This window comes from Protomyctophum parallelum (genome assembly GCF_964188405.1).
Source record: "Protomyctophum parallelum genome assembly, chromosome: 6".
NCBI classification, from domain to species: Eukaryota; Metazoa; Chordata; class Actinopteri; order Myctophiformes; family Myctophidae; genus Protomyctophum; species Protomyctophum parallelum.
This window is the reverse complement of record NC_139701.1, coordinates 37117044-37130738: the sequence shown is the minus strand read 5'-3', so window position 1 is coordinate 37130738 and position 13695 is coordinate 37117044. Positions and strand designations below refer to the sequence as shown.

At 43.8% G+C, this 13695-nt stretch overlaps 1 protein-coding gene across 2 annotated transcripts in view; it reads right to left on the bottom strand.

The window, feature by feature from the left end:
* Positions 1 to 13695, bottom strand: part of yjefn3 (YjeF N-terminal domain containing 3) — a 71043-nt gene that overhangs the window by 3972 nt on the left and 53376 nt on the right. For both annotated transcript variants that reach the window (XM_083767181.1, XM_083767180.1), the window contains one exon: positions 5720 to 5836. In XM_083767181.1, the coding sequence (XP_083623307.1) occupies positions 5720 to 5836 (117 nt within the window). The remainder of the gene's footprint in view (positions 1 to 5719; positions 5837 to 13695) is intronic.

The window sequence follows — 13695 nt, the reverse complement described above, 5'->3', positions numbered from 1 at the left end:
CAGGCTGCAGTTCATGACACATGAACAAACTATTCACCCTGTCATTACCACATTACTGCGGTTCCCACCAGTCTCCCTGTTCACTGAATTTCAACGCTTATGAGAGGGATGCTGCTGTGCAGAGTAGAAATCCAGACACCTACGGTCTGAGAGGCATGCAACACTGAAACCGTGACCACCCGTGCGCGATACATGACCTCTGCATAGGCACATAGATAAATCTTTATTAACTGTTGCTCTGTGATTATTAGTTTTTGAATGTGTGTGTGTATGCGTGTGCGTGTACGTATGTGCATGCATGCGAGTTATATACAGTAAACTCACTGATGTTCACACTGGATAGCAAGACAACATTCTTTGCTTTTAAAATATTAATGCATGATGCCTGAACCAAAGTCACGTGAAACACTGAATATGTTATAAAGGTCATTGAAGTAGATTCCATGAATCCATGCTGATTTTCATATCAAATACAGTGCAGTACAATTTTTGTTTGTATCATTGCTTTGGAGCCTTCTGGAGTGGAACATACAGTATGTTGTTGATGTTGTTGTGGATTTAGTTTTTTGAGGGCCGCTATCCCCTCCAATACATGACTTTTGAAGATTACCTCATCCTCATATCAAGTCTATGGGATTTTTGAGTGGTGCTAGCCACTCCTATAGACAGCAATGTGTGTCCGTATGTCTGGCCCTGTGTCCGAGTACCGTCTGAGTACGGAAATAGCGTTTGTTGACACTGTCACTGTAGCCAGCCAGCACACACGCACGCATGCGTGCACACACACACACACACACACACACACACACACACACACACACACACACACACACACACACACACACACACACACACACACACACACACACACACACACACACACACACACACACACACACACACAGTACAGCACCACTCAGTTCATATGGGTATGATTTTAATGTTTGTTTAGAGCACTTTGTTTAGAGTTAGACGTACAAAAGCAAAAAAGCGGCCCTCACTTAGCTTTTTAACTAATATGATATGTATATCATGCATTATCATTTGACCAGGGCGGGCTGACAAGATGTCTAAAAATCCCATGAAATAGAAACAATTAGGAACTATCCACTAAGTTCTGACTAAGGTCTTAAGGAGGAAATGATCTGTCAGTCCAGACAGACTACTGGCTCCTCGGGGACGCTAAACCAATCAGTACTCCACGGCCACGGCCACTGGCCGCCTGACGTCATTTCCATGGTGCTCGCCAAAGAACTGAGAGCAAGCAGCCGAGACGACCAGTATCCCCCATATCTGCCCTCCGGGGGCGGGGGTGGGTGGGGGGTACGGGTGAGTCCTGTGTGCCCTTGACCTGAACAGCAGTTACAGTCAATCTGGGAGGAAGCGCTCTGGGGAGGTCTGTAGTCACTGAGCATGAATAAAGTGGAAACGAGCCTTCAGAGAGAAGCAAGCGTGGGTTGCAGAAAGGTCACAGGGTGTTCTGCTGTTGATCCTAACCGCTTTTATGGCGTGCAGGAGGTTAGCCATCTATACAAAATGTCTGAGTGTGTGTGTGTGTGTGTGGGGGGGGGGTCCCATATAAGTATTTTGGAATGAGGAATGCGGCTGAAACCTGATTGATTTTATTTGGTGACATCATATAAGCCAGAGGGCTTATTTCATATTCCTTTTCACAAAAAAATACTAAAACATACCAAACAAACAAATACAACAATACATCAGACAGATATACATAGAAACGCGAGTCTAAAAAATGTGGAGTCAATCAATGCAACCTATTTTTAACCTATAAATGTGCAGTCAATGTCAGTGCAGTGCAGTCAGCCTAACCTGGCTGGAATTGCTCCAGCCAGTCTCCGACGGGATGCGGCTACGCTAGCCCTGGCAAGAAAAGCCCAGAAGTACGACTGGCACATCTTGCACAAAGCCACAACAACACCGGCACCACCAGGCAGGCTCAAGTCTCGCCATCCCTACAACGAGGCAGCTCAAGAGATGCTACAGTCAATTCCTGAGGACTTGTCCAGAGACTCCTGGCTGGCAGCATCCTGGAAACAGTCGTGGGAGACGGCCGGGCCCTCCCGGATTCAACAATACATCTGGGACCCAGCAGGTGGCGTTAAAGGAGAAGACATGCCACGCCATCTTTGGACCTCGCTGAACCGTCTGCGCTGTGGCGTGGGACGCTTTCAAGTCATCCATGAAGAAGTGGGGCCTATCGGACAGCGCGGCATGCGAGTGTGGCGAGTCTGAACCGACTGCCGAACATATCATCACAGACTGCCCCCTACACAGCCCACCCTCAGAAGCTAGCCTTTTTGAGTTAGGACCAGAGACGAGGGCATGGCTGCATGACACTGAGTTGGCCATCTGATGATACACGAAAGAAGAAGAAGCCTAACCTATTTTTGCATTAAAACCTATTTTCAATGCATGTAAACTATATTGTTTAAGGCTCCTTATCCTATGACGTGAAAGCCGTGAAAGTAAAGTAGAAATCAAATATCAGACTATCCAAATGCATGTGTTGGATGACTGGCCATGTGTCCTGAGATCCACAAGATTACATTTTTGTTTCCCATTGAAAGTCACCATGGCTTATTAAAAACATCCAAACAAAGCTTGTATTTGTAAAGATGTATTGGCTTAACCCATTATAATAAGACCTGAGGCCGATTCTACAAAGGTCTTCTAAAACATTATGCCGCTGACCCCGATTTGAAAATATTTTGTACCAGGGACCCCAGAAGCAAAGTTTTGAGTAAAAAACGTTTGCTTTACATAAATATATATATTGTCACGATTTTTCAAAAATATCAGATCTACAAGCTTGCATGCCACAAGCGAGCTTGTACTGCATATCTGATATTTTTTAACAGCCAAATAATGCTTTTTAGCTCAACAAAACAAATAGTGTTGTCTCCTGCCTTTATTTTCTTCTTTCTAATGATTTGATCGGCCCAAAATATTGTGTTCATTGTCACGAGTTGGCTTTGTCCGCGGCATAACCGTCTTTAAATAAATACTTTTTGAAAAGCCTATGGAGAAAATGAATGGAGAATCATTTCCTGGGCCACTCGCCGTTCTGAAAGGGGGCGGGACTGCGACGCTTTATAGCATGGGTTTTCGACAGGTGGCCCGTGGACCACTGGTGGTCCGTGAAGGTGTGAAGGTGATTCTCAGTCAGGGTGGTGGTACCCAGGTTGATTCTCAGTCAGGGTGGTGGTACCCAGGTTGATTCTCAGTCAGGGTGGTGGTACCCAGGTTGATTCTCAGTCAGGGTGGTGGTACCCAGGTTGATTCTCAGTCAGGGTGGTGGTACCCAGGTCGATTCTCAGTCAGGGTGGTGGTCCCCAGGTTGATTCTCAGTCAGGGTGGTGGTACCCAGGTCGATTCTCAGTCAGGGTGGTGGTCCCCAGGTCGATTCTCAGTCAGGGTGGTGGTCCCCAGGTTGATTCTCAGTCAGGGTGGTCCCTGGTTCATAATCAGTTGAAAACCACTGCTCTATAGGACTACCTCATCTTATAGTGGTGGTCTCAAACCGCAGCGTATAGGACTACCTCATCCTATAGTGGTGGTCTCAAACCGGAGCATCTGCATCTGTTGAGCCTATCTATCTGCGGCATGCCACTCCTTAAACTACCTCTAAACCACAACAGTCCATCTGGGGGGAGGCACCGAAAAAAGGAAAGAAAGAAAGGCAAGTGCAAACAAAGGAATAATGCAGTGTCCATGATTCATAGCGCCGGATGATCTGGTTTCTTTGGATCAAAGTTATGGAGAAGCGCTTCATGCATTCCTGAAATGGCAGTGCAAGATATATCTCCCTCTGAGTTGACCCTAGGTCTACCGCTTGGCCCTGGGAGAGAGGAAGAGAGAGAGGAGGGAAGGAGAGAGATAGAAAAGAGAGAATAATGAAGGGGAGCGGGAGAAGTGAGAAATGAAGAGTGAAACTCAAGAGAATAATGAGAGGAACGAATGGCCTTCCTACATTTTTGATGTCCTCACAAGTATAGTAATACAAGTGTGTGTGTGTGTGTGTGTGTGTGTGTGTGTGTGTGTGTGTGTGTGTGTGTGTGTGACTGAGAGAGGGAGAGGGAGAGGGAGAGAGAGAGATAGAGACTAGACAGACGGTTGGAGAGCGAGACACCAGAGACAGCGATTGGACAGCTTAAACTGGCTCCATCAAGGTGGTTTTAATCAGAGCTATAAGATGCCTCATAAATCCAGCACCTCAGACACACACATGGCACATTATATAGATCACTTCATACGTTCAGTCCCAAGCTGAAAAACCCCAAACATTCATCCAACACCCCCCCTCCCACCCCCCTGTACAATAGAGACATAAAGACCGGCCACAAACTTAAGAGGAAGCGTTTAAAGTCGGAGAACTGTAATGCATTTGAAATGGACGGTAGACCTCTGTGAGCCCGTTCCCTCAGAAGCATCCATTTACAGCATGTGGTCTAAAGAAGGGACGATGTGGGCATGACATCATAGCATCTACAGTATCATGGTTGCCAACTGGAAAAGCCAGACAGCTTTTTACGAGAATAACAATAGTATGACATCATTGTTGTCCCGGTGCCCCGACACAGAAGGTAATAAGAAAAATAAAAACAATAATAAGATAATGGGGAGGTATTTACAGGGGCTTAGCTGAGGTCGTGTAAAACCCAGAGGGCCTGTATAGGGGAGCCCCTGTTAGTTTGATGGGAATTAGACGTGCTGAGAGACTGTGCATCTTTCTCCCGATCTACAGTCAAGCACACAAAGTGTTGCATCGCAACACATTGTGTGCTTGGAGATCTATTTCCAGTGTGTAACTAAGTATAAAGTAGACAAGTGTGGTCAGCTGAGCACATCGCTGTTGTTTAGTTTGTGGTTCAAATCTGGCCCCTCGTTTTTATTAAAACGTGAAGCGGCCCCTCATAAGCGCCACCCCAAAATGTGGTTCTTCCTACGGGGATTGTGCGTGCAAGTTTCATGCTGATGGGTCCAGCTGTGTCAGAGATTAGTTGCTTAACCCTTTTAGACCTATAGCTGAGGCAGATTCTAAAAGAGTTTTCTGAACCGCTATGCGCATACAGTATATCATATGCATTATACAGTATGGAACCAACCGACTTCAAACTCGGCATGTGCATCAGCAAGGACTCTAAGGGAGTGTGGTGTCGGCCGCTGAGTCGTTTGGGATATCCAGATGTCCAGAACCACATGTGTCTATCTATCTGCTACAGAGTCAAGATCTAAAATGACTAAATGTTGTGACCACATGTGTGGTCCAGATTTTGTACCTGTATCCAGATTCCAGCAATGTGTTGTGTTTCGCTGTTGGTTTTGATCCCAGTTTGTACTTCAATTCCATCACAGTTATAACACATTTCAAATTAAATCATGACATTGTATAATCATGATTGCCCAGTGCTACCTGAGAAGTTTTGGTTAAACACTGTGGGTGGATCCCACAAGTAATGGAGTAATGTGGTTTAAAAGCAATAACACGGATGCCCGCTGGCCTAGTGGTCCAGGAGCATGCCACATATTGGCTCTGGCCTGACATGCGTGTTCAAGTCCCGTTCATGAAAATTACTCTAAACAATGCTTTTTGATGAGTTGCACTTGCACATAGAAGGGTGTAAATCAATAGAAAGATATCATTCACAATAACTACAGACCTACCTTCAAATTATATGCTTTAAAGTCGTCAACTTACAAATATGCGCAGGTATCGTGCACACACCAAGCCAATAGAGCCATTCTGATCTGGACCACAGATCACCAAAACTGTGGGCTGTTTCTTCCCCACGGTCATGGCGCTGAGAGGGTAGACCTGGAGGGAGAGATAGAGAAGAAGGTTAGAGGGAGTTTGTGATTGCTTGAGAGAAAGAGAGAGAGGGAGAGAAAGAGAGAGAGAGGCAGGCTACTGGAGAAACCGAGAGAAATAGAAAATGGTGCATTCATATACCGTACATACAGAAGACTGTGCAGTACTGTACATTCACCCATTCACACACACCTTCCTTGCCGTTCCCACCAAGCCGATATACCGGCCACTCTACCCCTGAGCCACTGTCACCCCTATACGATATACGTATATAAATAAAATAATAAATATAAATGCCTTATGATTTAGCCACCTCAGCAATCCATCTCCCAGGGGTCTAGCGCACTGTAGAACAGGGATAGACTCCTGCGATCTGGCTGATACCGACAATAAGCCTCTGCGACCTTAAGGCCTATTCATAGTCCAGTTTTCGGTGAAGAGGCGACCACCGAAAACTACAAAGTGACACACCGCAGTGTTCACCACTCACACAACACATCTCTCCGTTTTTTCTATGAATATGCCTTTACTCACCTAAGTACCAATTATATTGACCCACACAAAAATAATTACAATTGAGTAATTGTGTAAAGAATGAATGATTTGGCAATAAACACTGGGATATTTTGGAAGAGATATAGCAATTGTGTACTGTATGCACGCACATGCACACGCACACGCACACACGCACACACACACACACACACACACACACACACACACACACACACACACACACACACACACACACACACACACACACAGACAGCAGGCAAATACATCTCATTTAAGAAGGTGCAAGGTGATTTACAGGGGAATGCATGCCCAGTAAATGAGAGACATTTCAGTATCCTGTCTGTGTGGTTCAGAGTATGGATGGAAAGTGTGTTCTTTATACGGAAACATCCCATGGCGACTGCACTGGTATTTTTTCCACTGCTGCCAGGGGCTATTTTAAAGACATTGGCCCGTTTCTTATAGACAGAGCAGACAATGGAGCTGTTGCCATTTCCTTTGTTAAGCTTGGCATACCTAACCTTATACTTATAGGCAGTAGGCAGGCACATACTGCGTGGTTGACCAGTCCTGAACAAGTATGCACAGTATGTGTCTTGGGTGTACATACAGTACACAGTATATATACCAGTGAGACGCCCTGAGGTCGGGTGTACGCATTCGCCTGGGTGTCAGAAGACAGCTGGGAGAGCGCTGGCGCTTTGGCATGGGGGGGTCACGATTCTGTAGGCCTACTGGCCATATATGGAGCGTGTCTTGAGTGTACAGGGTTTGATGAGGTCTGGCCATATATGGAGTGTGTCTTGAGTGTACAGGGTTTGTTGAGGTCTGGCCATATATGGAGTGTGTCTTGAGTGTACAGGGTTTGATGAGGTCTGGCCATATATGGAGCGTGTCTTGAGTGTACAGGGCTTGATGAGGTCTGGCCATATATGGAGTGTGTCTTGAGTTTGATGAGGTCAGATTAATATTTAGATGTTTCTGATATTTCCAAAAAGCTTCTCAAATAAAAGCTATTTGAAACTTAAAATCTAATGATTATAATATACATGTTTGTATATAATAGGAATTAAGCTAAAAGAAAATTACAAAGCAATACTAAAATACAAGGGTGCCTAAACATGCGCTAGCAACATTTGACGTTGGAGGTTAATTTATGAATGAGGACAAAAGGGCCTGGGCCGTGGCTCAGTGGTCCAGGCACCTTGGCTGGTAATCCAGTCTGGCAGTGTGCCGTGGGCTCGACTCCCGATCCCGACGGCCTTCACTCCATGTCTTCCCCCCATCTCTCTCCCCATTTCCTGTCAGCCTACTGTCTGTCCCTCCATAAAATATATAAAATAAAGGCAAAAGCCAAAAAAAAAAGGACAAAGGGAAGGAAAGAAGCCTGAATACTTCCGTGCAAATTCCCGGGGTGCATACTTAGTTTAGACTAGTCATTGGTTAGACATGGGTTAAGGTTAGGTTTAGGTGTGCTGCCCCGTGGGAGGTTAGGTTTAGGGTGAGGGTTTGAGATAGGTTGTAGTTGTAGGACGAATGACTGGTCTAACCAATGACTAGTCTAAACCAAAAACTGTCTAAACTAAGTACTGCACCCCAAATTCCCAGGTTTGATTGATTGATTGACATTGTTATTTCACAGTATGTAGAATGGGTACATTTCAAACGAAAGCACAAGTCAATACAAAAACTGTTACTTGTGGACGAATGATAAAGCATTACACAATAGTTTACAACAGGGTCCACCATTTTCAATTTAGAGACGTACAAATATACACTTATATACACTACACAAATCATCATAGAGAGTAAAAAAGGGAAAAATATGTACAGTATGGGGGAAAAGGGGTGGGGGATGGGGAGACTCAGACTCATTATTTACGGGGGCCAGTTTCGAATTGCAGCCGTCCGTAGGTGCCCTTTGAGAGCGGTTTTGAAGGAGTATTCAGGAGTATTCACATGTCTTAATGACTGTTGGTAGGGCGTTCTACATTTTGGTGGCATTGGAGGGAAATGTATTTAGTCCCTTGTTTGAGCCGAATCTGGGTTGCACATGGTTTGTTGAACTCCCTCTGGTGTTGCGAGTGTGGACTTTGTTGACATTAATGAAGTATTTAGACAGGTACATGGGTATCTTGGTGGTGTAGCGAATCTTGTAGACCAGACCCATTGCAAGATGCTGTACTCTCAACCCTAAGCCATTCCAGCCTGTCAGGTGTGCTTATATGACACCAGCCAACCGTGACAAATTAGAGAAGAGAAGAAGACACTTGCAGCCAAAACTGTAAGCCAAACAACCTGGGCTTTGAACTGCCTTCAGATTTGGCAGACTCAAAAATATAAACATCAACATTCATTATGTTAAGTAGACTGAGCTCAATACAGTCATGAGGCAGTTTTATAGATCCAAGCGGACAACTAAAGAGAAGCTGTACAGCGTCAGCATCTACCTGGGGCTTCAATGGTTGGTTTAAACGGCTCTACCAATGAGCCTCTGGCTGGCTAGCCATTAATTGGATTTAATGCAGGATCCAGAACTAACGTAATGTCTGCAAAGTGTTTTAAAGGGAAAGACAAAAAAAACAATTATTATCTTAACATATTATGCAACACATGAGAATCCTGAAGGGATTTTAGTTACAGGTGCAAAGACTGGAATCATGTAAAACCTGACTCATTCATCCTAAAATGCACCTGGACGCTCTCAAGAGGTGCCTGGTGCCACTGCCATACAGAAACCAACCACAGCCTGGTGCCACTGCCATACAGAAACCAACCACAGCCTGGTGCCACTGCCATACAGAAACCAACCACAGCCTGGTGCCACTGCCATACAGAAACCAACCACAGCCTGGTGCCACTGCCATACAGAAACCAACCACAGCCTGGTGCCACTGCCATACAGAAACCAACCACAGCCTGGTGCCACTGCCATACAGAAACCAACCACAGCCTGGTGCCACTGCCATACAGAAAGTGTCTGATGTCAGTGTGGCATGAGGTGAGGGAGACCATGGCTGTGAGTGGGCATATTCCAGATGCTTTATATAAACTTATAGAAAGCAGAGAGACTACCATGTGAATTCCTCCATTTTGTGTAATCAGTACTAATCACAATGAAAAAGGCGCTAGTTAATCATTATTAAAAAAAGTGGGGTAACTGAAAATGTCTCTTTGGGGTTAAAGTGAATGTTATTAAAATGGTTAATCTATGATGCTCTTGCTCAATATTCCAGACCGTCCTAAAGTAAAAAAAAGAAAAAGAAAAAAAAGAATGATGATGAAAAACAGGCCCAGTTGATGCTTGCATGGGGATAGAGCTGGCCTAAGTCTACATGATGTAAGGATGTACACAGAATATCCTTTTAAGTACCTGTTAGATGAATACATTTAGACTGGATAGTGGGTAGCGGCCAAGCTACACCGGGCATGTGTGCATTTGACGTAAGCGCACTGCTCGCACAAAGTATGCGTGCGAAATGCCCCGGCTACACCAGATCTGTGGCGCGCGGCAGATTTGTGCGGGGGCATACGCACGTAACTTTTTTTGAACCGATCCTATTTTTAGAGCATGCGTAGGATGGCCCGTGGTATCCGTGCGTCTGGTGTAGCTGGTATCATTGACATATATTGGTCCTACCTAGCGCAGTAAACGCATACGCACGTGCGCAAAATTGCCTGGTGTAGCTTGGCCGTGACTATAGTTACATGCCTATAGGCATGTAACCATTTATCGTAAATCAATTAAAATCGGTTCAAACTGGTGACAAATAAATTTGATTTAATTGTTTTTTGAAATGTATCGCGATGCAAAAAAAGAAAATACTGGATCTTTGTAAGAGAATTGATGAAATAGTTTCCAGTAAGTAGCTAGCTACTATTGAAAAGAGGATGAGAGAAAATACAGTATTGTAAACAAATAAAGGAGAAGAAAATACTCGATTTGTGTTGATTTGTAAATAAATAAAACCTTTAGTGTTAAAGTGTTTATTACCTAGTATCGTGATTTGAATCGCTATCGTGGGTTGAGTGAATCGTTATATGCCATCATTGCCATGGGTAACCATAGAGCAGAGCATTTGGCCTGACATTATCGTCCCATTGATCCCCATAGTATTTCATTTCAAGTGTCTGATGCGGCGAAATTCATGAAGCACATACAGCAAAATGACACATTTTAAATAATCCTGTAATATGTGAAGAAAAAAGATCGCATACAAAAGCAGAGAACTCAAAAACAAACTTTTTGGAAATTGACATTCACTTCTACTTCCAATAATATGTTGGCAGCGGATTTGAGTGGAGGAATGGGCTTTTCCCAGTGCAGAATCCTTGGGCACGAGAACCATGAAGTGCAATCAAGCCTAGAGAATAACTGTTATCTCCATCATAACAGACAACAGCACACAATAACACAGAACATAGATAGTTATGGCTATCTAGGACAGCAGAGAGATATGGGGAATGATGGACACGCGTGGAGCGCGCGAGAGAGATAGAGAGAGATGTTGCAATAAAAGAAGGTTAGCCAATGGAATACCAGGACTACCATCTGTCTTGATAGACCTGTAGAACTACTGTACATACAACAGAACTGCTACCTTTAAACTACATTTTAAATCTGAAGCGCTAGCCCCTCCTATGCCCAGCTTTTCGGGTTTGTGTAAACACAAACATTAGCGTGTGATTGGCTAATCACCCCATAGCGATGATTTGATTGGCTGAGCAAAGTACATATTGAAGATAAAAGTGAGGGCAGAAAAGTGAAGACGGAAAAGTGAGGACGCAAAAATTGTGATTGGCCAGAATGAGATGATGTATGGTGATAAGAGCGCCCCTCACTTCACACAGGTGTGATGCTTCTTTGTTTTGTATACTATTTAAATTATTTTGAGAAAAAATGCTGCTATTTGTCCCAAACTGACTGCAAAAGATTGGTGCTATTTGTTTCAAAAAGATTTATACCTATAATGACGTAATGTGACATAGCTCTGTTTACACAATGCTTTTGCTTTTCCAATGTTTTCTCATGCTAATAAAGATCCTTTGAGTTGAGAGAGAGAGAAGCATAGACGGAGAGAGAAAGCAGAGACAGAGTCAGAAACATGGAAGGAGTTGGAAACAAAGGAAGTATACAGAACTCGCACAAACAGATGACAAACAAGATGACAGGATGACAAACTCCGGATGAAAGCAGTCTGAATACAGTTGTGACTTAAAGCTGCTATAAGCAATAATGTCAAAATTGTAATTACCTTTTTTTTGTTTGTTTTTGGTATTCAGACAGCCAGCAATGGGTAAAACGTTCCCAAAACAAATGTAGTCTATGTGTATTATTGTGAGACTGTGATCATGTAGCCTGGGGTCCACCTATGCTTTCTATGGCATAGGCAGCTCCCGGCAGGATCCGCCGGGAGAATCTAGACGCAGCTGCGCAACATGAGACTAATTAATTAGACAGAGAGGAGTGTGTGTATATGTGTGTACGTGTGTGCGTCAATTTAACAAAGGTGCAGATGATCAGAAATCAGTAGAGACTAGAGAGTGATCGACGTTCGCGCTACTGTATGCCGTATTGAAGTGGACTCGGACCCAGACTTTTTTTTTCTCCCTGGAAATAAAAACGTCTGGGTTTCCGAGGCTAGACTGTCTTGTTCCTAAAGGAGGAAATGCTAATTACGAAAGCCCACCATTAATGGCTACACTACACCACACTGCCTGCTGGGAGTATTAACAAATTGCACAGACCAAAACATGCGCGCACGCACGCGCACACACACACACACACACACACACACACGTCTGGGCTATCATCTTTAAAGGACCATAGCAGTGGTCTGGCATGCATAGGCCATTAACATTACTGCAGACCATTTTTCAAAGTATACTGCTGTTTGTTCGATTTTGGAATAGTTACCAGATTTAGCTATTTTAATGGTGTGGCCATAGGCCAACCCTGTAGGGTTTGTCCCCTCAAATGTGTGTCCCCTCAAAAGTAGACCAATCACAGCTCATGCTGCTAAGTGCATGAGGTCATGAAAGAGAAGCACCTTTGGAGAGCGGAAGTTGGGCGGTAGTATCTATGCACTTTTTATTTTGAACGGTGCACACCACTCCAATGACTTGTTGCGTGTGTCCCTAATTATGTCCCTGTATCAGCCTGGGCACACTTGAACTTCCATGCGCGGACAGAAGAAGTTGTGTTTTCCGTCATTTATGGTTTTTTTAGACAGCTGGTGGATGGAAAAGAAGCTCCACCCACCCAAGCTCCACGCGGTGGAGCTTCTTTTCCAGCCACCAGCTGTCTAAAAAAACGGACATTACGCAAAACACAGCTTCTTCTGTCCGCGCATGGAATCTAAAGTGTGCTCAGAGTCAGACCCTGTGTCTGTCTGTTTGGGGTATGAACAGCTGCAATACCACAGGGTGAACCAAAGTGGCACTATTGAGCAGCCTAAAGGGCCTTTCACACTATAAACAATAAAAGTATAGCTAACAATGAAACTGTACTGTACAGATTACAGTACTGTACTGTACAGAGTACAGTACAGTACAGAGTACAGTACAGTAGCTATCACAATAAAAGTATAGTTGCACCACTCAGTTCACATGGGTGTGATTTTTTTTTCTTCTTTTTTGTTTGTTTTGTTTGTTCTTGTGAAGCAAGTTTGCCGTTATTGGTTTAGAAATATATTAATAGTAGGCTATTCAAAATGATAGCTTTTTCCATTTGGCCAAATGAGGCGTAGACCATCACCACACTAGGATATGGATATGCACACAAGCAGCCAGCCTGTGTAGTAACTCTGCATTGTGATTTGAACAAATTACACACACAGAAACATACTTGGTAGATGGTTGGACAGGGCCATTATTAGACATCTGTCTTGTACATCTTCTGTAATGAACCCACAATGATTTGCTTCCCCAGCTGATAATTCTATGAACTTTAAGAAGTCATGGACTTTTGAAATGTTTAAATCTTTTGTACAGAGACTATTTTGTCAAATCAATCCTCACTTTCAAATGCCATTAAAAGGCAACAATAACATAACTTTGACAAAATAACAAATAAACAATGCAGCATCAATGTTTTACTGTGTTGGACTGCATATCCGTAGAAAGTTTCAAGTCTCTGTAAATTATATTTTCAGATCATATTGAAATAAATGGAATCCAGGGCTTCCTATATATAAATAATAAAAAAGGTATCTTTGGGAAATGGTTGGTAATAATGTCAAGTATAGTTGCAATCAAATGACTAAACACACCAGACCATCGGAGTGTTCTGGGAGAATTAGCACAGTTCCTGTGTTACAGGCCTGCGGAGGCCTTTGTGTGACGCACAC